Consider the following 24115-nt stretch of genomic DNA (forward strand, 5'->3'; position numbering starts at 1 on the left):
AGTAAATAAAATTGTCCGTGCATTTGGCAGGTGGTTCTAAATGTACGGTGGTAAACAACAGCTCCCGCCTCCATAGTGGAGAGAGAGAGAAAGAGAGACTCACATCCTGGTTGAAGATGCGTGCACGGGCCTTCTCATACTCTTCCTCTCGCTCCTCGATCGACTTGCTCCTCCTCGAATCCAGAGACAACTGTCGCTCAGGGCTCTGCGCACGCACCATGCACAGCCGTTCGGCATACAAACTCACTTGACTGATCGGTGCGATTTCATTAGATTTTGATTCCATTTTCTTTTCTTTCTTTTTTTTTGGTACTAAAGTCCATGCGCCCCCTGCAGATACTAGACAGGGGCAGTCGTGTAAAACAGAAAGAACCGAAAATGTAAATGCTTGGTTCAGAGAAAGGTAACTAAATATGCAACGGTATCTCGGGAGACATCAGGGGGCATTAAATAGGAAAACTGAACAGTTTCCCACGAAAAAATTTATTGTGGGAACATTTCAACAAAATTGTTCTTTTCATAGTTCAGCCAAAAGTTCTACAGTCGAACCCACTTACAATGATCCCAGATTTAACCCTATTTCAGTTATAATGACCACATGTCATGACATTTACGGTTTTCCGACTCTTCCTATTGAAACTGCATCCAGATATAACGAACATATTAAAAAGCGCCATATTGTTACAACGAACACTTCAAGCCCAGTTGCTGTAAAAGACGGGCGCACATGACGTTCCAAAGCACGGAAGCGCGAACAAACTGGGCGCACGGCAGTGCACGCCCCCCCCCCCCCCCTCAATTCCAACCTCGACAAAGCTACACCACTGAGATGAGTGAGCACCACGCATGGATTTCAGAAGACGCGAGGAAAGTCGCCTGCTTTCAACCATGCTTGGGTAACCGTGCTTTCAAGGCATGCCTCTAGCTTGCTTCAGGGCAAAGCAGTGCACAGGATATAGCGGCCGAGGACACGACAGCGGCACACCAGTGTGGAGTTCTCCGTGCAGCACCGTATGCGCAATGTTACGTACGCTGTTTAGACAATTTGGACCAATTTGAACCGATGGTCCTTCCAGCGTTGCTATCAGTACTCACATGGCCCGAGTCGACATGAACACGGCACAACAATCCAACGCCATGCAAAACTGCAGAGTCGGTGGTTAACGTTCCTGAACACTTCGTTTACATTGTTGCTGGTATCGATTCGCAATGGCATACAACCTATTGAGCTTCGCACTTTTTCGGCTGAAGCAACAGAAAACTACTCTGTGGCTTTCGACAAGCATGTGGCTAGTGCTGCAGCCGTAACGGCAATACCTTTGCAAAATGCAGGCACGCCACAGTAGTTTCCGATTCCAGTCAACTAGAACGCTTTGCTGTTGTATGCAGAATCCACTCTTGTCCCGCTGAATGTAAACTATGTCACAGGTTCTCGTAGAAAAAACACTGGCAGATGCACGCGTAGTTTCGAAATAGCAGGTGATCGGAAGCAGCCGGGCACCGATTCAAAGGAGTCTGACGCCGCAGTTTGTTCTTTAGATGACAGCTTATAAGGAAAACTTAGATGCAGTAAAGCGCAGGAATAAAAATTAAGGTACTGAAATCACTATTTTCATTCACGCAGCATCGCCTGACAACCCCACCGTGGCTCCACTTGAATGCAACAACGTCCATTTGTCATGCCAAAAGATTAAGTTCTCACTTGTCGTTTTTATGCAATGTATCCCTGGCACACAGAAATTCCAGCTGAGGAAAAGGGGAGGGATATGGAGGAAAGGGGGCATGTGCCTAATGTGCCCCTCATGGCTATGCCCCCCGGTCGGGCACCTCCGGATTATGCAATTGGGGCATTTTAAATGACTCTGGCAAGCTTCACCCTATGTTTATGTAAATAAACAGCTTGTGAATCGTTTTTCCTCATTTTCTCAATACAGTGGAACCCTGTCGATACATTCCTCACTGTTGAGGTTTCCTGGCTGCTAAGTCTGATACATCGCCATACTGTAATGTTCCCGCATCTTACGTTGCGTTTGAATGCAGCAGTCATGTAAATTTAGCAAATGGACATTGCTATGAAGGTGATAAATGCATATGATGCAACAAGCGACTGATAAAATGTAACAAGTGAACGAAGTTGCACAAGCCACATGCTATACAGGCACACTGGGAAAAAATGCGCATCGGTTAAAGAATTGTGCATCAGTTAAAACCTAACGGACACCAATACATGTTGAGCCTAATGCACCGAGCACAGGGCTGCGTTTATTTTGGGGCCGACAAGGGCCTTATATCCATAGCAAGATCGGCGGTTCTCTTTATAGTCAGCTATGCCATCATAAAGCTATGTTGTGTGGTGCAGCATACCAAGAGTGGAAAGGCGCCACTTTAATGGAATGTCATAGTTACCGTATTTAAACAATCATAAGTTGACCTATTTTTTAAATTTGAAGATCTGAAGTGGGGGGGGGGGGGGGTCGACTTACAGTCGAAACCAAAACATGGCACTGTAAAAAAAGTGAGACCAACAGGATATCAGGGGAGCTACAACATAGTTACAATTTTATGTTTGCTCTATGGCCCCACCCGTAGCTTTCCGCTATCCCGTGCATTTGTTCGCTTTTTGAAAGGGTTTTTCAACATTTTTTTAGAGTTTTACAGCGCACACAGCACTCATGTGGGGGTGTCAATAGTCCATGGAAGTGCTGCTGTTCCATTTGCGGCGGCACCCTCAGTACAGCGGTGCTTGCAGGGAGTATCGGTAGTTCATGAAAGAGCAGGCACCGCTCGCATTTTTCTCTTTCCCTGTAGCTCCTGCGTTTCATGCGTTCGATTTGAGTACCGGCCACGTGCTACTTCCATGCTTCCTCAGCTGTCATGAGTGCTCAGAGTCCACTAAACATTCGGCGCTCGTTCACAGCAGCATTGAAGAGGACTGCCATCCTTTACGCTGAAGAAACAAATAACTGCACAGCGGGCCGCGAGTTTGATGTTTCTTAATGGGTGGTGTGAGTGGCGACGGCAGTAAAGCAAAATTTTCCCCTGTGAGCAAGCGAAGAGGTTCCCTCGGGTCAAGTCTGGAAGTTTTCCGGAGCTGTAGGCCGAGCTTGCGGCGGACGTCGCCGAAATGCGTGATCGGTCCCTGCCAGTGACGGGTGGCATGGTCCTAAGACACGCCTGGATCTTCGCCTTTTAAGGATCTGCTCTGCCGTGAGTGCGAGTGGGTGGCGGCAGAAGATCGCGAACTTACACCATCCGGACATGTAAAAAGAGCCTCCCTGACGGCTCTGTGTGGTTGAGTGCTTTCAGCATGGACTTGGTGTGTATGCAAATGCAGAATTTTGCTTGACGACAACATGCTGCGAGACCGTAGCAGCAATGACGATGGCAGCACTAGTGAGGACAAGTAGTCCAGTGACCATGCCAGCTAATAATAAATTTTCGTTGTGGAATGCGCCCGCGGGTATGCTCTTTCTTTTTTCCCCTGTCACACTCGATATGGGGCGGGGGGGGGTCGACTTACATTCGTGTAAATAGGGCAAGTATACACACATGCATGCGCCCTCCTCGGTCACAGTACGAATGCCTAGGCATCTAATAATTGTACTGGCAGCCATTCAGGGTTATTTCTGAGGCTGGTATGGTGATTTGCAGCCTTCCTCACTCTTATGTTTTCCCAACTGTTACGTATGTTTTGCAGTGAAGCTGTACACCTCTATTTCCCAACGCATTTGTGATGTCCGTGGGCAAAAACTCAAATCACAGTGGGAGGTGTGTGCAGCATGTGCCGGTGGGTTCCTTGCAGCACCACCAGATGGCGCTTGGCTCCGCGCATCTGCGGAGGTGCCGCCCGTTCAAAGGAAAGAAAAAAAGAACTATAAAGCTCGCCTTCATGCATAGCGTTCGACGCAAGTGTTTCCTGGTAAATATTATGGTTGCATAAGTGGCAACTAGATCATACGAAGCAGGGAGTGACTAACTACTTTCATATGTAGAAGAAGAACCCGCCTTGCAACTGATTTCATTTGTGTTCTGATAGCGCTATGGGAAGGTCACGCATAGTTAGGTTAGGAACCTCGAAGAGCAGCATAAACACAATGAATGGCGACAAGAACATCAACGTCAATATGCACAACAGCATCGTATTCACACTAGGTAGGACACAGTTTAAGGCTACGTCACATTCTTCATCTATCGGATCAGGTGGTACCACAGCTATGCTGACCAGCCGACTTCGCAGCATGGATTGGAGCCCATTTATTTCCGCAGCCCCTTAAAAAACATACCAACGAAAATCTACTATATTTCTATTTTGGTGCCTTTCAACTTTTGAAGCAGCGACATTTCAGGCTTTATTCATGCTATCAGTGAATTCTTTTTTTGTCACGATGATAAACCATTATAATATGAAGTGATGGTAAGGAAGATAAACTATTGTAAAATGAAGTGAGACTAAATGTTGTACAATTAATATGGGGAATAAATTATGAAGGAACTTATGCAATGCCACATGGAGCACATTCAATCATGTTCGAGCCCGATCCAGATCAAACTTTTTGATCACGATTGGCTCCCTTCCTGAGCCTGTAAAAGGAGCCAATCACGATGGAGAAATTCGATCCCGATCGAGCTCTACCGCGATTGAAAGTGTGACATCAGTATATGTAGATTCATTATATTGAAATTCGTTACATTGAGGTTTAACTAGTTAAACCTCAATAAAACATTTTCAATCTAATGAAGCACTTAAGGAGGGACGTGGCAATGAAAACTTCTTTATTTATGGGAATAAATTGGTGAAATTTGGCATGCAGGTGTGATTTGTCACGCTGATATCATAACTGAAATTAGTTTTGCGCTACCTATTATAGTTCTTGAGTTACAAGAATTGACAGCCTCTAATGGTCATACCCAAATTAATTAATTACACATAAGTTCGCCAAGATTTTCTCATCCGCATGTTCACAAAGGCCCATCCTGTGCAATAAAGCTATTGTTTATTTTTTAAATGCTGAAATGAGCATAAAAATATCTTTTTAATCTTCCTATGCTTAATGTCGTACTAACAATGTTTGCAAAAAATGCATTTTATGCATTTTTTTATGAGGTCCAGTTAAAAATAGACAGGTTTACTGCACTAATCAATGTTTCAGGATATAAGTGCAGAAGACAATGATTTTGCCTTCATTGTGAAATGGCACTGGGATGACTGAAAGCAACTGCACAAAAAATAAAAGCTGAGAAACGGAGCTCAAAATTTCATTAGTTGTAAACATTTAAATGTTTACTTTGAGTACCTAAAACCCACCTGGGATAAAGTCCTTTGCCTGTGAGGACAAATTTTTTTTACATTTTGATGTAGTTTTTCACTTTCATGCAGCAATTTCGTGCACCTTAGTTGCCTTTTTAATCATCGTGCATCCATCTGGCGTGGAGAGGCAGATGAAAGCAAAATCAAAGCGCCCGCTCTTGTCTCTTGTTGCACAATCGCTTCATTAGTGAGAGTTAGAGCTGAAATCCCCAGATGAATATTTGACACGAAAACTTCTGCTCCGCCGATGTCACGTTGCCTTCACCATCGCTCGCGAATGCGCCTTCACCAGTGCTCGCGGTCCCGCCTTCACCAGTGCTCGCGGTCCCGCCTTCACCATCGCTCGCAGACATGCCGTCACCATAGCCCACGGTCCCGTCAGCACCGCACGTGGGCGTGCTTTCCCTGTCCGCCACTTGCGCCGGTCGTGCCTCGTCAACAAGCTCGGCAACATCCACTTCTATGAGTAGTTTTCTCAGTCTTTTCCATGCCTTTTGTGGCCGTCCGTATGCGTGGGTCTTTGAAACTTGGTTCCTTTGGGGCTAATCACAGAAAATGTGCATAAGCTGTCACGATCGTCAATAACGTTGATCCGAACACGCAGCTCGCTGCTGCACAAATGCGCACGAGAGAGGTTCGTCAGCAACTCAAATCTACAACAGCCAATTGGAGCGCGCCCTGTGCCCCACATGACTAATACGCCCAGCCGCAATGCCGCATTTGCTATTTTTTCGCTTGCGTTTGCTGGTTTATTCTTCGGTGGAGAAATACGTCGCTCTGGCTATCTTTAGCTCCAATTTCTCCTCTTTAAGATGATACCAAGATGGCGGCGCTGTGACACCGGATAGCCAGGCGATCTGTGGTGTGATGGGGCCTTCCAAAGCCCAATTTTTTCGGGATTTTTGATGACACCACTTTAGGAAAGTACCATTTTCTCGATTTCTAACGCGTATTTTGTTATATATCGCCATGTCATAAATAAAGGGCTGTGGGTCACGAAGAAAAAATATCAGAAAACAGAAAATTTTGACAATTTGACCACTTCAATTGCCACTTCCCGCCTTAACTTCTTATAACTTCTTGTCCATAGAAGACCATGTATTTTGAACCTCAATTTAGTGAAGCATGTTTATACACGATTTCAATATAACTAAATTTCACTACAAAGGAATACCAAGACAGTAAATGGAAACTTCCATGGATGCAGATGGTCAAATGGTTGAATTACAAGTAGCTGCTTCCACAAGCACCCCTCAAATAGCACGCCACACGACCGAGAGCAATCGCCAAAGTGGAGCAGCATCATGTTCAGTATAAAGTCCAAGTGCAATAAGATCCTATCGCACCCCACGCACAGTATGCTTTAGGTGTGAGGGTGAGCCAAAAAGGAAGGTGGCTTGATGAGCACAGTCTTCCCGCATGGGCAAGGAGAAAAGGAAGTGGGGAGCAAGCTCGCATGTAAGCTCGGAACTTCCATCCTAACATGCTTCTACACTCCTGCCACCACCACTCTCCTGCCCGTCATAATCTGCCTACGCAGTCACCCAGGGAAGCCCAATGAGGCAACATCGCAATCCACTTGCACAATCCCCATACAATGGATACGAGAGAGGTCTCTTCTTAAGCATTCTCTGCTGTGATGTTTAAAGAGATCCCTTTGACTATAGACCCATATACAATTCAGAAAAGCAACATTCACTTGAAGTGCTAACAGCAGCTTATGTTCCGCCTGAAAGCTTACCGACTATGCTTTTAATTAATGTCTGCGTTAGGTGTTATCAACCATTTTTTTCTGTCCAAATAGGGCAGAAATGTACAAGTCATATATGGATGGCTGTCAGGTGATCCTTTGAAGAGTGTGCGACATTGTAGCAGGGAAAGCACTGCATCATTAATTCTGCTCCACGAAGTTTAAGCTTTTCCTGTTGTGCAAGCATGCATTGCAGAGAAGCAGTAAAGAAGAGGGCCTTGCCTCCTTGCCATCCTCGAAGGAGGCACTGTCCCGCTTGAGGATCAGCTTCTTGGGCTCCTCGGACAGCAGGTCATCACGAATCTGGTCCTTGAACCGGATGTCAGGCCTGCGAAGTGGGTCAGTGCAATTTTATTCACGTAATGGAAAACTCCTGTAGAAACTTCACGACGACTTTTTCCCGCACCATATTAGTGTTGCTCTATTTTCTCTGCTCCTTCACTTGGACATTAACTCATTAAGGCATGCCAGTAGACCAGAAATAAAGATACAGTTGCTGACTGATTATGCAGACACTGATAATCCTGACAGCTTTACAGTCACCAGCACTCATCCTACAGGCATAATGTATAAGAGAAATTATAAAGATTATATAAATATTAGAAATTATAAAAGTATAAGAGCGGCATGTTGCCTTACAACACGCCGCTAATTGTTTTTTTACTCGGCCTGCATGCAACCATGTGCTAATAATAAAAATAATGCCTTTGCCCAGTTTGCTGTGTCATCATTAAACACACATTGCCAAACACCTAGTCCCACTTGACATGCAAGCCGCTAGTGGGTGCTACTCACAGGCGAGTGTTGCGTGTCTTGCTGACAATGACAGCCGTGCCAGCCTGGTCCACGTTGTGGTCCAGGCCAAAGTATGCTGCCACCCGGTGCACCAGCATGCGGTGGTAAGAGCTCATCTGGGCAAACTTGAATGACTGCCTTCTGCAAAACACAAGAGTGGACAGTTGGCATAAGGCCATGCCTGTGGTAGGAGCAAGTCAATGTTGACGAGGACACCAATGTATGAACTACAAGAACGGCACACTTGATGTTCCTTCAAACACATTCTTCCATTGCCTGAAGTTTAGTTTTCCCACATCCCACTGAAACAAAAAAAATAGCCCAGAAGCACATTACTTTGGGAGTTGCCCCCTTCAAATTCATAAAGGAACTGCCTCACAATGCGATATGCTGGTCTTTATCTTTGCATGTTTCTGTCCCATGAGCCAAGCACTGCAATAACTCAAACAGAGTGAATTACATTTACGGCTCAAGCAATATAACTGTCGTCATTGCTGTCTGTAATGTCACTAATTAGGTGACATTACAGACAGCAAGAGCCGTTCTTGCTCGGTATCTACACTGACAATAAGTGCAAACTAACATATCAAAGAATTGAATTCTGAATTCTGGGGTTTTACATGCCAAAAACCTTCAATTTGATTATGAGGCATGCCGCAGTGGGAGACTCCAGATGAATTTTGACCACCAGGGAATCTTTAACATGTTCCCAACGGCAGGGACAAAGGTGTTTTTGCATTTCGCCCCCATCGAAATGTGGCCGCCATGGCTGGAATTTGATCCCACAACCTTATAACATTTCAAAGAAAAGAGAAAAAACATTTAGTGCAATTGTGTATGATCATTAGTTGTACTAATCACAAGTGCAATTGAAAAATTCAATAACCAGACTGCTCAGTGCTGTCGGCTGCTATGACAACAGAAACTTCAAGAATGAACAGAGCAACAATTAATGAAATGTAACAGCTCAAACAACTGTAGCTTTTTCAGTTAGCCATTTTACCAGTACCAAAAGGTAAGGGCCTGGTGACGTCGTTCACTGTGCGGAGACCGCAGCCCCATGACTTGCACATTTTCATTCAAACCGTGCTTTTCATGATAAGTCAGCAATGGCAACGTTCACCACACAACCTAGTAGGTAGATTCAATGTTACCATGCACATTGTGCTCAAAAGTGCCTGCCCTTCCATTTGCCAACACTTCCGATCATATCAAGGCTCACACGAAATGAAAGCAAGCGAATTGCTAATTGTACTTGCCACTTGGCATAAGTACATGTGTAGAATGTAAAAAAACTCATTTCTTTTCCAAGTAATGATCATGCCAATGATCACTCTGCCGCTTTTGCATTGCTTCTTTACAACTTCATAATTCAGCACTCTGTGGTTTACATAGTCCCACATGGGGACTCACCTAACCGTGTGCTGCCAAATGACTTGAAATCAATGTTTGACAACATAGAAACAATGTATATGCTAGTCAAGACCAGCCCCTAAGCATGAATAATCCAATCTTCAGAATTAACCCCAGGGCGAAATGACAAGTTTTTGCAGTATCACTTGGCCTTTCGTCTCTGCATCCTCATGCACTTTCAATGGTGTACGAGGATCTGCGACCCATCCACTGGAACCACTAAATTAACTGAATACTACAAAGGTGAATTCTACCATACGAAACTATGCCGCACACAGCCATGCAAGGAGTCTTCCCCAAGGTTTCTGACGTTTACACGTAAAGTCACTCGCACTATAATGGCTCCCATACGAAACCAGGCTAAACAGGTGGTAAGCCCTGCCAGGGGTCTGGTTGAGGGAAAGGCAGGATGGGAGAGTGGGGAGACGCCATGCTCACTTGTTGTCCTTGACGAGGGAGAGCAGGTCCTGCTCGATCTTGAGCATCATCACCCGGTCCTTGTGGTTCTTGTGCAGTGTGTCCACTATGAACTGCTCCAGGTCCACACCCGTTGAGTCAGTGTACGTCTCCGTGCTAGAGTCTGCACTCATACGATGCAAGAGAGAAAATGCAATTGATGCTGTGGGTCCATGCGGTACATCTTGTCAAGGATAAAACAGTGCCAACAGACAGGGCAGAGATATACAACCCGAGTGCTAGCTTGCAATTGAGAATGCATTTGTAAGTAATCTGTAAGTAAACAACAAAAGGCCACCCGAGGTCTCTGCAATCTGCCCTAATGCATACAATAAAGCTTTGGAAAACAATAGTCTGTAAAGATATTTGGGAATGGAGGAAGGGGGGGGGGTGACTTATTTATGCATTTTGAAGAAAACCAAATACAAAAAAATTCTGCAATGCTTAACATGCTCAATTTCGAATAGTGTAGTTATACAGCAGAATCCTTGCAAAAATCGTAATGCACCATGAATAGTTCACAATTACATGTCTCATACCAGAAAGTTGCCATTACCACTCGCTGGTAGTGATGCGAAATTCAGAATGTGGTGTAACAGCACAGTGCCTGGGCATGACCTTAGTGATCAGGCAGCACCCATGGCGCGCTGAAAATCTCGGTGACCATGTTTTCGGATTTGTATCATATTCACGAAAAACTGGATGCCCAGATACACCGTTTAGGTGCTGTTTAAATGTCAGTAATAAAAAAATTGACATGGATATCAGCACTAGTAGCTTGGCCAAAATTTCCTTGACAGTGCCTACAACAGTGTACAACTAATTTATAACCTCTTTAGCCAAGTGAAATTTTCTCGCAATTGGCCTTGAAGGGATGGGTAATGTCTCAAGGATGTGCAATGGCTGGGCATATTACGATACCACTCTGCTAACCTGGGCAATGCACCCCTCCCCCCCATTTCGAAAGAGCAAGAAGAGAAGTGGCGCACCTCTTGAGAGACTGGGTGAGGATCCCTCCAGGCTTCCCTGGGAGCTGCTGGTGCCCTGCTTGCTCAAACGGGCCGGCTTGTTGCCTGGCAATGCCTTGCAACTCGCGGGGCCCTGCAAACATGCACACACACTCAAAAATCTGGGATACCGCTGGCAACATACTGGCAGGATGCACAATGCCGCTGTAAAATGGCTTCCTTAGAAGACAGCTAGTCGAGCCTCAATATAACAAACACAGATATATACCGAATGATAGGTTATACAGTCAACTCCCATTAATTCAGCCTTGGTTAAATTAAACTGGTTGTTTAATTTGAACGCACAGAAAAGTCTGCGCGCGAATCCATGCATTGTTATGGAATAAAAATTTATTTAGTTTGAACGTGAAAGCATGTCGCTTAAATTAATTCAACCCATCCACTGCGCTCCCTCGTGTGAGGAGAGGTTGCTAAAAGCTTGTAAACACAATTTAGCAGATAGCACCACTGGTTCCTTAGGCAACAACAGTGACAGCAGCAACCTGTCCTGTAGGGATGACGATGACTTCGGCTGTGGCCAGAGAGACGCCACTTTTGATTATTTTTGTCAGCGCCGACAACATTGTTAAGGTGCACGGGCCACTGACTGATGAAACGTATAGTTATTCTAATACTGTATTGAAGTAGTCCATCGATAATAACAGACTACTTCAAGCAAGCAAAAAATTTAACTCCATTCATTTTGCCACCGCAAGTTAAGTCTACCACTTGCGGTCCCACACGGGTCAAAACTAATGAGCTGACTGTAATGGAGTAAATTCAAAATGTTTCCCACCAATATCAGTGTGTAACAAATATATGCTTATAATGAATATTGGATATAACAAAGGTATTTTCATGTTAAATGCAACTTGCTGGTGATGAGCTTCGGATGTATATGTGTGAACATCCATTCAGAGTCACTCAGTTGACGGCACGTTGTGAAGAGAATCAGCTGCTAACTGCTACACCATCTAAGCATTTGATGTTCCATAGATGTAGCCAGGCAAAACACTTACATGGCACGAATTGCAGGGCCACGGCAAAATAAAAAAAATTTCACTATTTTTTTCTTTTTCTGGATCCCAGCAATGTTAAAAACAGGTCTGAATGGCTTCCAGAATACTTTTGGGAGCTCATACTGTGACCGGAGATGGCACATGCAGATGTGTATAATTTAGAAACAACATTCTCTGTGCCGAGACAGTGGCTCCTTTTCACTCCTAATATACTTCACCACATAGCATGGCTATACAGCAGCGATGCTGACTTAAGGAAACAGGCCATTATGCAACGCCTATTAGACCTTTGCCACACGCATGCCCAACGCATGGCTCGTTCTGAAGAGAACTGAGTTATGCCTACACTGCCAACCCACAAATTGCTTGGATTTAAATCTGACTACAGCTAGCTACATAGTGCATAATGGCAATTACAATGTGACTGTGACATTTTTTTTCTTTGTTGTTGTTTTGTTTTTTCACATTGCTAAGCCAACTAACCAGTGCCAAAGTGCACTGCGAAACCAACTGCCACAGTAACATTTTTCTGGCACTCTTCACAGAATTCTACCAATAGTATGATAAATGAGAAAGGAAAAGTGTGAAGAAACGAAAGAACAAGGTGACTATGACAAGCCAAAAGTAACTGTAGTTTAAGCCAACTGAAAGCTCAATATTTCTGGACCTCCTTGTATCAGAAGCATCATTTTTACCCAAAAAATTTACCCAAGAAAATTTACCAGTCACTGTCTTTCAACCCTTGTTAACTCTAGTCTTCAGCGAATATTCAATAATGCACATTTGTGAGAGTTACATTTAATCATGTTAACATTAAACTTGCAACAAGCAACCTCTGCCAAATGCATAAACTTTGGCACTGCTGGGAAGCTTTGTGAAGAACAAAGCCATGGTAACGGTTCTCTGACAAGCTACCTTACGCAGCTTTACATAAGTTTCTGATCTTGGCTGTAGGCAATTAAGTGACAAGCAGCCAGACACAAAGCGCATGTTAGCACTGGCCTTGGTTGGCCTGTCATAATGCAAAACTGAGTAGTGCTGAAAGGACAAGGCCAGATGCATAGTGTGTGATCCAAGTTCTAACCCTAAGGTTCTGTTCTCAGTCCTTTCCTATTTCTAATATATATTAACAACTTGCCTCAACACTTGCCAAATCCGAATGTTCGCTGATGATTGTGTAATTTACCAATCAGTTTCTAACCACTGCGATGAAGTAATACTTCAGCATGATCTAGACCGTGTCCAGGAATGGTGCGACCGGAGGCTAATGACCCTTAACCCGACTAAATGTAAACTTCTTTCCATTACCCGCCAAAAACACCCTGTTACATTCCCATACGCAATTGCTAACCAACCTATACAACCAGTAACATCGTTCAAATACTTACGAGTTACTTTGTCCAATGATCTGTCATGGCATGCACATGCTACAAACGTCATATCATCGGCAAGTACAACTCCTTTCTGAAACGTCACCTTCGCAACGCGCCCCAACACGTTAAATTACTAGCCTATAAGTCACTTATTCATTTGAAACTAGAGTATGCGTCAGCTATATGGTCCCCGCATCAAGTATGCCTCGTAGATGACCTTGAAGCAGTACAAAATCGTGCCGCCAGATTTCTCACAAAGTCAGTGTTACTGCCCACAAAGCGGAATCTGGGCTGCAAACTTTATCCCTCTGCCGATATATAGCGACACTTTGTCTATTTTATAAGCTTTACTTTTCATCACTTAGTAGTGCTCCTTACATCACCCTGCCTGCATACATATCTCCTCGCATTGGTCGCCAACTGCAAGTTTCCCGTACATGTGTGAGAACTGTTAATTTTTCAGCATCTTTTTTTCCTCATGCAGCCAAACAATGAAACGGCCTTCCTCCCAATATCGTCGCTTTCACCTACCCATCATCTTTCTCTGCCAATGTGACTGAGTACCTGGTGTCGCAAGTTTTAGTGTTTTAATTTTTCTTTATGTACACCCACCCCTTATGTAATACCCCCTCCTAGTGGGGTCTTTAAGGTAACTGAATGAAATTAAATGAAAATTATCCGATCCTAATCTCAAAACCATGCAGTGAGCTGCGACTGCTAACTCATAAGCACTCACTCTGCACAGCTGTCGTCTCATAACTCACACAAGTGCGAGAACACACAGTGCTGTATGTTTCACAATTTCGCAATTGTGTTGTAACACTATGCTTCTGTACTTGTCCTCTTACGATAGCTCAATTTGAAATTATCATACAAAGTGCTTCAACAATGCTGCTTGGCAATCCCGCCCCCCCCCCCTCAAATCATAATATCACAATCAGTAACTTTAAGCATCTCTTCATACTCAACGCCAGCTTATTTCATGTCCACTGCCAGGATGAAGGCTCCTCCCAGCAATGTCCAACTACAACTACCCCCGTCTTGGATCAGCTGACTCCATGCTAGTATATACAATGGAACCTACAAAATAACAAAATCAGTGACGAAAGCAAAAAAAATTCACATTTGCGAGAATTTTGTTTTTGCGAAATAAGACCACACAGATAGGGAATGCATCGCAAAACGAAACTTTACTGCCAAAATTTCTTTAGCCTACTTTGGCAAGGCTTGCTCGAGACCGTAGAACCACATTGCCGACAGCACAAAGTGCGCCCCATGCGTAGGTCAGAAATGGCAGCACTGCCATGATGCTATATTCTCAGTCGATCACTTTCGGAAATGCAATCAGTTTCGCAAGATTTCACAAAACTCAACACCAGATGCTGCGCAACAGCATTTCGCCAGCACACGCTGTCACCCGTAGAAGCCAACACGTCCAGTGCCGAATGTGAAAGTGATTGTATCTCAATCCTCGAGTGCGATCGACCGAGCATACAGCCGCTTCGTGCAAATATACATCCACCGACACCAGATCCACACGTGATGCATGTTGAGTGGTACCGAAACCAACGTTCTTGAAGTAAGAAATGCTTATTTTCGGATAATCGCTCACTCAAGGCTGGGTGCATGGCAAGCCACGCTGTGGCCACCATCTCAATAACCATAAATAAGTCCAAGTGGGTGGACTCAGATTTCTGTTTTTGTTGCACTATCCTCGCTGTCGCAACTTATGCCCTACACTAGGTTTGCAAAAGCAGTCATCGCATGACAGTAGAGACATGCGGCCTTGCCGTGCCATTTGATACAGGCAATCAACAAACAAGATGGTAGCCATGACATGTTTCCGGTGCACACAATCACTTCCAGCCACAGAGCTTTATACAATAATTACTAGAGGAAACTCTGGCACTGCAATCATTCAGCCACCATGGGAATGATGGGAAGTACATGGATATGTCTGACCTTCGTACTTGTCGATTCAGACGTTCTTGTGGCTTTGTTTGTTACGCTTTATGTGTCTTCATTGTCCTAAATTTCAAAGCGATCCATACTTTTCGAAGTACAGGATACTCTGCAAACACGCACAATTGCTGCAACTGCAGCAGTTCGAACTGCCGAGATGGCCAAATTGAAATGCGCCAAGGGTCTCAACACGCTGGCTTGCCCGCAAGAAAACCAAAAGGGCGTTCCGTGCCGCTTGTCGATGCATGTATCAGTAGCATAACGGCTTCAAACAGGCTTCTGTGCTAGAGGTCCTGTGTCTGAATCCTGCTGTCAGACCATTTCATAATGTTTATTTGTTTAATACACAGTGCTTTGTTGAAAACGAAAAATTTGCAATGTCGCGGAGCCCTCTGAAGTCAGGAGGATCAGAGGGTTTAGGCAAATCTATGTACTTCCCATAATTCCCATGCTGGCTGAACCACACCAATTGCAGCTGCCGTAGACACTAGTGCCAAAGTTCAACGAGTAATTATTATATGAAACTCTATGCTTCCGGCGCTTCGTTGTTTTTTGTAAACAAAAATGGCAGTTCCCACGCAAGGGTAATGTGGTGGTATTTTATACAATATAAGTGCCAAACGAAGGCATTTCAAACCCTTTTGGCTTCTGCTAGCCTTGCGCAAGTAGGTAATATGCAGCGTGACATTCCCGCAAATTTCGTTGATGCGGGCTTGCGGTTCAGCAACATCTTGTTGTCAAGAGGTACAAAATGCATTGAATCCTATGGGCATTTGCAGAGGATATGAAAATATTTCATTGTCAGGGAATTTCGTTATCGCGGGTTTTGATTGTTCCTGAAATTGTTTTAACTTCATTACACTACCTAGTCCTCTGTCACCCTCGACTTCCTTTCTACTGGCACTCACTCCGTAACTCGTAACCATCACTCATCTGTGCTACTCATTTCATGACCTGCTTAATTTTGTCCACATAACTTCCAACTACAATATTGGCTACCCCCGTTTGCTATTTAATTCTCACAATGCTGTCTTCATGCATCTTAAAGGGCCCCTGAAACGGTTCAGACAAATTTTGTAGATGCGTAGGGTACAGCTAAAGACGAACATTTGCACCACAATTTAAGTGAAGCGTTACGTATTAATGGAGCTACAAGCGATTAGAAGTTACCCTCCTCCCTAGCAATGTTTTTCCTCAACTCGTTCACCGAGGAATCAGGGCTGAGCTCCACCTTCACTGATTCTGCGTCACGGTGCGACATCACATCGTCCACTTCCGGTTGTTTTGGAGCCCACCCCGCCCGCGCGAAACCTCTCCGCTAGCCGCTTGGCCGTCGACCCCAAGCGAGAGCTATCGAAGCAGCGTGCGTTGCAAGCATTCTGTCGTAGCGCCGAATGTGTCTGGTATTCCGGTAAGCACAGGCAATCTGGTCATTTCGGCAAATGACTGGAGGCATAAACTCAAGCTGATGAAGGGACTTTAGCGTAGACGTACGTGAGCGGCCTGATCGATCTGCACGGTCCAGCCACTTGTTGGCGCAGCGCTTAACCAGCCGAACAAAGCGCTAATATTGCTCTACCAAGTGTAAAACAGTTTAAACATTTATAAAAACAACGTGTTGATGATTACACTCCTGAGAAATATACACACCAGCAGCAAAGAATACACTTCGTTACTGCTACTGCGTATGGTTGAGCTCTGTGCCACCAGGTGGCTGCACCGTGCAGACCATTCACATTTGCGCTTCTGCTCATGCCATGGCTCATCCCGTTACGGCACAGTCAAGCGGCCAGACCCTGTCCCCTTGTGCTTGCGTTTGCCCTAATACCGGACTCACAAAATGCTATTGCATTAGTAATCATCCGGTGTAAAGTGACGGCCACAAATGCGCAAATCCTGGCGCCGATCGGATAGTGGCAGTCTGATACGCAGCAGCCAGTTCGCTCGTATGCTGCCTTGCAGAGGGACACAATGTCGCAGCTTGACATATTGCCAGTCACTACATTTGCAGTCCACAAGGCAACAAACTTGAATCATAGTGCTCGCGAAAAGACTGAGACCGACTCTGACCGCGGAGCTCTCGTCAAAATGGAGTACGTTGTAACACAAGCAGACGACACTTGCTGTTTGCCGGAAGTGCTTAAGTGTAGTGAGAAATTGTTCTTGTGCACTCTCTTTCTGTTGCTTTCTTTTTATAGAAACAAATTAACTAATATTCCAACTATTACGAAGATCATTTGTTTACCATAAAGTTGGAAAAATTATCGATCATGCGCCCTGGTCAGCCAATCAGATAGCTCGCCCCACTGACGTCATATGGGTGATTTTCGTCATATGGGTAGGGGCGGCTTAAAATTCCGCTGAGCAGCGTGCTGCAATCGGCAGCGATGTGCATCTTTAAAACCTTATAATAAATTACACGCTTTACACGGAGCACTTAGATGTGCCAATTAATGATCAGAAGGACATACTCTAACGACTTGGTACGTTTGTAGAAAATCGTCAAAATCATTTCAGGGTCCCTTTAACATTACACCTTACAGTTTTCATTCCATCATTCAATGCACTGTCCTCAGCCTCTCTCTCTCTCTCTCTCTCTCTCTCTCTCTCTCTCTCTCTCTCTCTCTCTCTCTCTCTCTCTCCTTTTCGTTAAACTCCCACGTTTCCACGTTACTAAGAGACAAACAGAGGCACGTTTCATGAAATTATGATTTTCATTCCACAGACAGACAAAGGCATTGCTACCAAGGGGTGGTATTGCCTACCGCTCAGCAACAGAGTGGATGAGCACAGTCAAGGTGCCCCCCGTCGTCTGCAGCCGCCCCTTCCCGTCTAAGGTGCGTTTGTAAACAAAGAAAAGGGCAAAGCTACGGGGATGCCTCTGCCAGGACAGCCAAGGTGAATTCCCACCTGCACCGACAGCATCTGTGGCGAGGCCGTGGCTGCCTCGGGCGAGAGATCCAGAGGTGGCGAAGCGTCATCTCGGAGCGCGTGGCTGCGCACTAGCACCTTTAGCCGCTGCACCGTCCCAGAAAAGAGAAAGAGGAGGAGGAGGAAAAGGAAGGACAGAGTGAGACAGGAAGGCACAGCCGTACACACATGTGGAGACAGACACACGCAAAGAAGGCACATTCACTTCTACCCACGTCCCCAAATCCATCTGGCAGGCATGATGGCTATGCTGTCTGCTTCTTCAGATGCGTCCTTCAAGCTACCTTTACACATTTAGTGCTTTCCCTTCATTTGTTTTCCAAAAGGAGCTATGCATGACTGCAGAGTGTCAAAGGCTCTCTGCACTGATCTTTCCTGCTTTACTATTATCTTCCGGTTCATCCCCAACCAGCACTATATCTTTCCTGCTCTACTATTATCTTTCTGTTCATCCCCAACCAGAACTAGATATTTTTCATTTTACTGTTACCTTTATGTTCATCCCTCACTAGAAGTAGATCTTCCCTGCTTTACTATTATCTTTCTGTTCATTTTTAACCAGAACTAGATCTTTCTAGCTTTACTAGTATCTTTCCGTTCATCTCTGACCAGAACTTTATGGCATTTCTGAAAACCTTTTAGCACAATTCAAAACTCCATCCCACACATTAAAATCTGGGCTAGTCAGTACTTTTCTATAGGCATCCAAAGCCAAGAAATGCTACTCCCAGCGCTGTACTGGCAGTCAAACAGCTTCAGGACAAAGCACCACTCAAGTAGCTGGCAACCTTGGTTATCCAACAATATACAAGTGGGAGTGCACAACGCTTTTGGAATTTTGAATTCGAATCAAATACTAGCTGGTCAAAAAGCTTTCTGTAACTTTAGAATACCCAGTATTCAATTAAAATTTTCAAACTGTCATTTATTAGCACCCTAGCATGAGCACAATAATTCCACAATGGCCACATTACATATGTCAGTCAAGAATAACAGCACTAAGCTGACATTTACATTATTGCATAGAATTTTCCTTTAGCACGTAAACTCCCCAGACACTGGGTTGCGGATGCTGCTAGTCCCTTCTGAATAAATACAGAGCATCAAAAACGGAAAACATTTGGGCACAGCACTAATCCAGCAGATGCTTATTGAAATTATTATTCTGTCTGGTTGTCATTCACACCATGAACATAAGTTACCTATGGTTAGCGAAAACAGCATGCCTGAAAGCGCTATTGCCTTGGCCATGATGAAGCAATAAGCAAGCAAATAAAAGGGTTCCTTTCGAAACAATCTGGGTATAATGTAAAAGTTCCCAGTCTTTAGCATCCGCTGTTCATAACCAAGTTATTGTGGCAATAACATAGGCACACAGCCACTCAGATCGCTGATGAAATGTGGCAAACGGAAGAATAGGGAAATTATAGAACACTAGAAAAGTGCCTCGGAACAAAATCATTACATTGTCCTGTCCGAGTATTCAAACTCATTTCAACATCCAATTTTGTCATCACTATTTAACATTATTTAATTCAAATCAAATCTTATTGTGCACCTGGAAGCATATTCAATATTCAACAACTTATTTCCTCTGTCCTTAGTTTATTGTTGTGCACTAAAAATCTGGGTCGCAGACTAAGATATTGCAAAAAAAAAAAACAAGTAAGATTAAAGAATTCTGCATCATTGACAAGCCAGAATCTCACCGTTCTTTTAACCGCAATAAATTTCTATCAAATAATTTAAGACGTTGCTTAGTGGGAGCATTAATGCATTTTGCATGTATTCGAAGAGAAAGGCCCCCAAGGACAAAACCCCCTTTTCTTCTTGAGAACATATTTTCATGACACTTAGCAGCTACAAGCGGTACTATATCAAAAACCTAGAGTAGGAAAATTACTGAATCAATATTCACAAGAAGGGTGTTATAAATGGATATCTCTCTAAATCCACTTTGTTTTCAAGAATTACTAATCACTACATATTCCACCCCATTACGATTGGGCAAGCTCTGAAGACAACAGCCGGCACTGTTTCACCCACCAAAGCAGGAAGTCCTGCCCACCTTTGTGAACCAGTTGCACGTGTAGTAACTTCTAAATTAACCTTTTAAGGACAAGAGCTGCCTACAGGAAACAAAGAAGAAAAAAATTTTTTTTTTCTTGTTTAGTTTCGGTTTTGAGTACGAAGCGCCTTCTGCCAACACTGAATGACAGGCAGCAAGAGTCAATTGTTGGATTATATAGCAGGTACACAGGGCGAGAGACAAGAAGTTTGGCACTTGACTTGCTTTTTTTTTGTGTGTGTCTGTGTGTGTGTGTGTGAGAGAGGAGACAAACCGATGCGAGATCCCAGGCTGCAGTGGTATGTCACAGGTAATGCAAAGCAAATGCAATTTTCACCCACAGTTCACAGGTGACAAGAGCTGTCTGCATAAGTTCTAAACGAAGCCATAGGTGGCTTGGGGTGAAGCCCACTTCCAGTGTTCTGCCGGATGTTGCCCACCTATTGCTGAAAAAGGTTCAGAAAAAAAAAAACTTTTTTTTCTGCAACTATGCCTGTTCTCAGTGTATTCTGCATGTTCAGCTGGAAAATAGAAATTTGGGGGGTGGGGGTGGTATTTATATGCATCATCCTTAAATGATTAAAGGAAGGGGCCATTATCTGCCCATACCAGGCACAACACAAGCACTGGACTCGCACATGACCACACTGTACAGTACATTGCAGTATATGTACGTACTGCACATAATGATGCCTTAGGAAGCAGTGCGTACTGCTGCAGTAAAATAGTTTTCTTTTTTCAACCATTGCATGCTCTTTATTTTTTTTTGGAGATACCAAGCTTTTGGCGTGACACTGTGCTGACAAAAGTTCAGTATGGCGGCACACTTGGATCGTATTGTTACGGTTGATCTGTGTTTATTTACAGGACAATGTTGGAGGTCAAGTAAAGATGGCATCAACACGCTGCGCCACCTAACATCTTCCTCTACTCCTTGCCCAGCTCATGCCATAGCAATTTCCAGTTCCCAGACAAAGCCCGCTGGGTAAGTCTAAATCACTGGGAAAGTGCAGGGTGAAGGCGCTTAAGACGAGCAATATGTACCAACTGGGTCCGGCTAGACCAATGACCAGCTGACGTCAAGCGCGCCATCAAGTACGTCAAGTCGCTCAGGCAATCTACAATGATGAACGGGCCCGTGTACTAGGGTAAAAATTTTTAGCATAAGCCACGTTTACGTTGCGCGATCTACAACCACACAAAGACACAAAGGCTTCTTTAGAGTATGAGACAGACTGATGTCAACTGTCATAGCACTCTTTCGATCAGTGTTCCAATGCCATAGTACAAAGACGGGCAATGCGCTGGGCTTCTTTGGCAAGACACAGCATCTTGGCAACAGAGCTGTGGAAGTCAAATGGTAGTATTGTGGCAAAGCAGCTTAATGGTGAATGTGCGTAAAGGGTCATTCCATGCCAAACGTCCCAACCCCAAAAGTGACCATCGCTGAAGTTCCTGAAAAAATTTGGGATAGATTACTTTTGTGTGAATAAGCATTCGCCAAAATATTTTCGTCGAAAAAAAATTTGTGATCACGTGATCGCTCTTTGAAATTTCCGGGAAGAAGCAAAAGTTGGTTGAAGGTAATTTTTTTTTATTCAAGCCTGAAAGTAGGTACAATAATAAAGTTTACTTTAGAACACTGTACTGGCATCCTTCTTTCATATTACGTTATAACTGAATGAATTTTAGAATTTTCCGAATTTATTTGGCTCAGTAAAAAAGCAAAAAAAGTTGCGTTTTCAGACATTTTTTGCATAAACTGCGTTGACTTTTGAGCTGCAATAATTTTTCTGACTTTTTGCCTTTTGCTATATTGTATGTTAAAAATAATTCCCACTTATTAAGAAATATATTTTTTGAAAAAAATACCTCCAAAGTTGGAAAAAAATGACTTTTTGGCGAGATTCAGGCCACATTTAAGCATTAAGGCCCTCCAGATAAAAATATGTCAGATAGGTCAATATACGCACCGGCCTCTTAGCTTGTGATATAGAAAGTTTCATTCGAGTAAATTTTGTTTGAAGCGAAAAAAAAATTTTTAAAGTCAGCAATCCATGTCATTAGTAGACACTGCATACGTGCCGCCGCTCTCCTTGTCTCCGTATCGTCGTCTGCTTTCTCCTCCTTGTCTGCCGCCCAGCAGACGGCGGCTAGTATATATAGTTACTGCAGATTAAAATTTTTGACGTTATTTTGGTTTTTGCTCTTTCGGTGCTTAAGAAAACACAAGGAAAACGGCTTTACATCCTTCTGGGGATGTTTGTTTACCCTTACCTCTGTATTCATGTGTTTCTCCGATAAAAATGGTGTGATCAGCTAACAGACGCACAAGGCGGCAGACGAGGCTTCGTGTGAGCGAATCTTAAGGGAATGCGTACAAACGTTGTCGCAACAAAAGAACATCGGGAAGAATATGGCACATAACTCGGTCCAACACGTTCAGAATGGATGCGAAATCCAAACTTCAGTATCATGCCTTCCAGCATCAATTTCTTGCAATGCAAAAGGTAAGAAAATGTCTCGAGCATTGACTTGCGATTTGAAATCTTTGCGCAGTTCACCTAGAGCGCCTGAACTAAATCAGACTTTTCCACGAGAATAATAATTCAAGGCATCATCTAAAACGATGCTTGCTATATCAATTGCGCGATATTTTCGTGAACAGACTGAGGTTATCTAATCAGCCCATTTACAGTGCGGCATGTTTTGAGGTATGTCAAAAAAGCCAAAATCTTAGACAATGAGACCAACAGAATGCAGTGCAGCTAAAACGAGCTTATTTCTGGAGGCTTACTGGTACGCTTGGCACTATTTTTCAGGAAGCGAACTTCCGCCATGCTCTTTCGGCCCAAAGAACTGCCACAAAACAACTTACTGCGGCGAGCAGCGGCTGACAACTGTAGTTAGTTTGACTGACATAGATCGGCGTCTTCTTGCGCTGCGCTCAAGAAGAAGCCTGGGTGACGATGCGACCATTTGTATGCACCACAAACAACTTTACCTTCATCGATACACTTCTAAAGTCGCTTCGAAGTTGTGCTCAGACCCATTCTTCAGACATGCGAAGCATTGCCGGGGGTCGACCGTCATCACACTGGCCATCGTTGATGCCCACCCTTCTCTAGGCCTGGTTCCAGGTAATCGAATCTGTGAAGCTTGCAAGCGGCACTTGTATAGTACTAAAAGAATGGCAAATTTGGTGTTGCCGGAAGAGCAACTTGACGTTCTGGTCGGAGGTAGTGAAAGTGAGCCTGAATCAAGTGGTACAGGAACAGAAAAGGAGGCCTTAGAAAGAGATGTTGGCAGCAGCGTAAAAAGGAAACTGCAGCGCGGAAGACAGACGCACGCTAAAAAGAAAGTGGAAACAATGCGAGAAAACGCGAAGGGAATAACGGCTACGTCCACGGAAATGTGCCAACCATTGGCCCTTGACAAACGCGAGGGAGGTGAGCTCCTCCTGAATGATTATTTCTGCTTGATGCAAGACTTGAAAAACAAGTTTTCCCAAGAACATAGCCGAGAAAAAAAAATACAGTACCTCACTTTAGCCCCCCAATCTTGGTCTCGTGAAAAAATGATGGAGTTCTTTGGTGCATCGGAACGACAAGTTCGCGAGGCAATGAAAGTCAAGTCTAACAGTGGGATTCTAGGCAGGCCGCAAACAAGACGTGGTCGTCCAATTAGTGAGGAAGTGAAGTCATCGGTCAGAGCTTTCTACGAGGATGACTCTGTATCTTATTGCCTACCAGGAAAAAAGGACACTCTGAAAGGCCATCAAAAGCGACTATTGTTGATGAACCTGAAGGAAATGTATGAAGAATGGAAGAAGACTTACAATTTAAAGTGTGGCTTTTCAACGTTCGCCGCTTTGCGTCCTCCCCACTGTGTTTTGGCTGGTGGAAGTGGCACACACACAGTGTGTGTCTGCATGAGCCATCAGAACTTTAAACTAATGCTTCATTCTAGTGGGCTCAAGGAGACAACTGAAGAGCTCCTGGCTACACTTGTATGTCGACTTGATAACCAAGAT

The 24115-nt window shown here is 44.2% G+C and overlaps 1 protein-coding gene across 9 annotated transcripts in view; it reads right to left on the bottom strand.

Moving 5' to 3' along the window:
- LOC142583101 (uncharacterized) overlaps window positions 1–24115 on the bottom strand; it is a 114315-nt gene that overhangs the window by 67178 nt on the left and 23022 nt on the right. For 7 of the 9 annotated variants that reach the window (XM_075693414.1, XM_075693410.1, XM_075693411.1 and 4 more), the window contains exons 5-10: window positions 17994–18101; window positions 10712–10823; window positions 9705–9846; window positions 7854–7994; window positions 7281–7386; window positions 104–205 (exon numbers count right to left, since the gene is read on the bottom strand). In XM_075693414.1, coding sequence (XP_075549529.1) covers window positions 104–205; window positions 7281–7386; window positions 7854–7994; window positions 9705–9846; window positions 10712–10823; window positions 17994–18101 — 711 coding nt within the window. The remainder of the gene's footprint in view (window positions 1–103; window positions 206–7280; window positions 7387–7853; window positions 7995–9704; window positions 9847–10711; window positions 10824–17993; window positions 18102–24115) is intronic. The other 2 variants (XM_075693407.1, XM_075693413.1) reach the window with 2 other exon arrangements.

The sequence above is a fragment of the Dermacentor variabilis genome, chromosome 5 (genome assembly GCF_050947875.1).
Source record: "Dermacentor variabilis isolate Ectoservices chromosome 5, ASM5094787v1, whole genome shotgun sequence".
NCBI lineage: Eukaryota > Metazoa > Arthropoda > Arachnida > Ixodida > Ixodidae > Dermacentor > Dermacentor variabilis.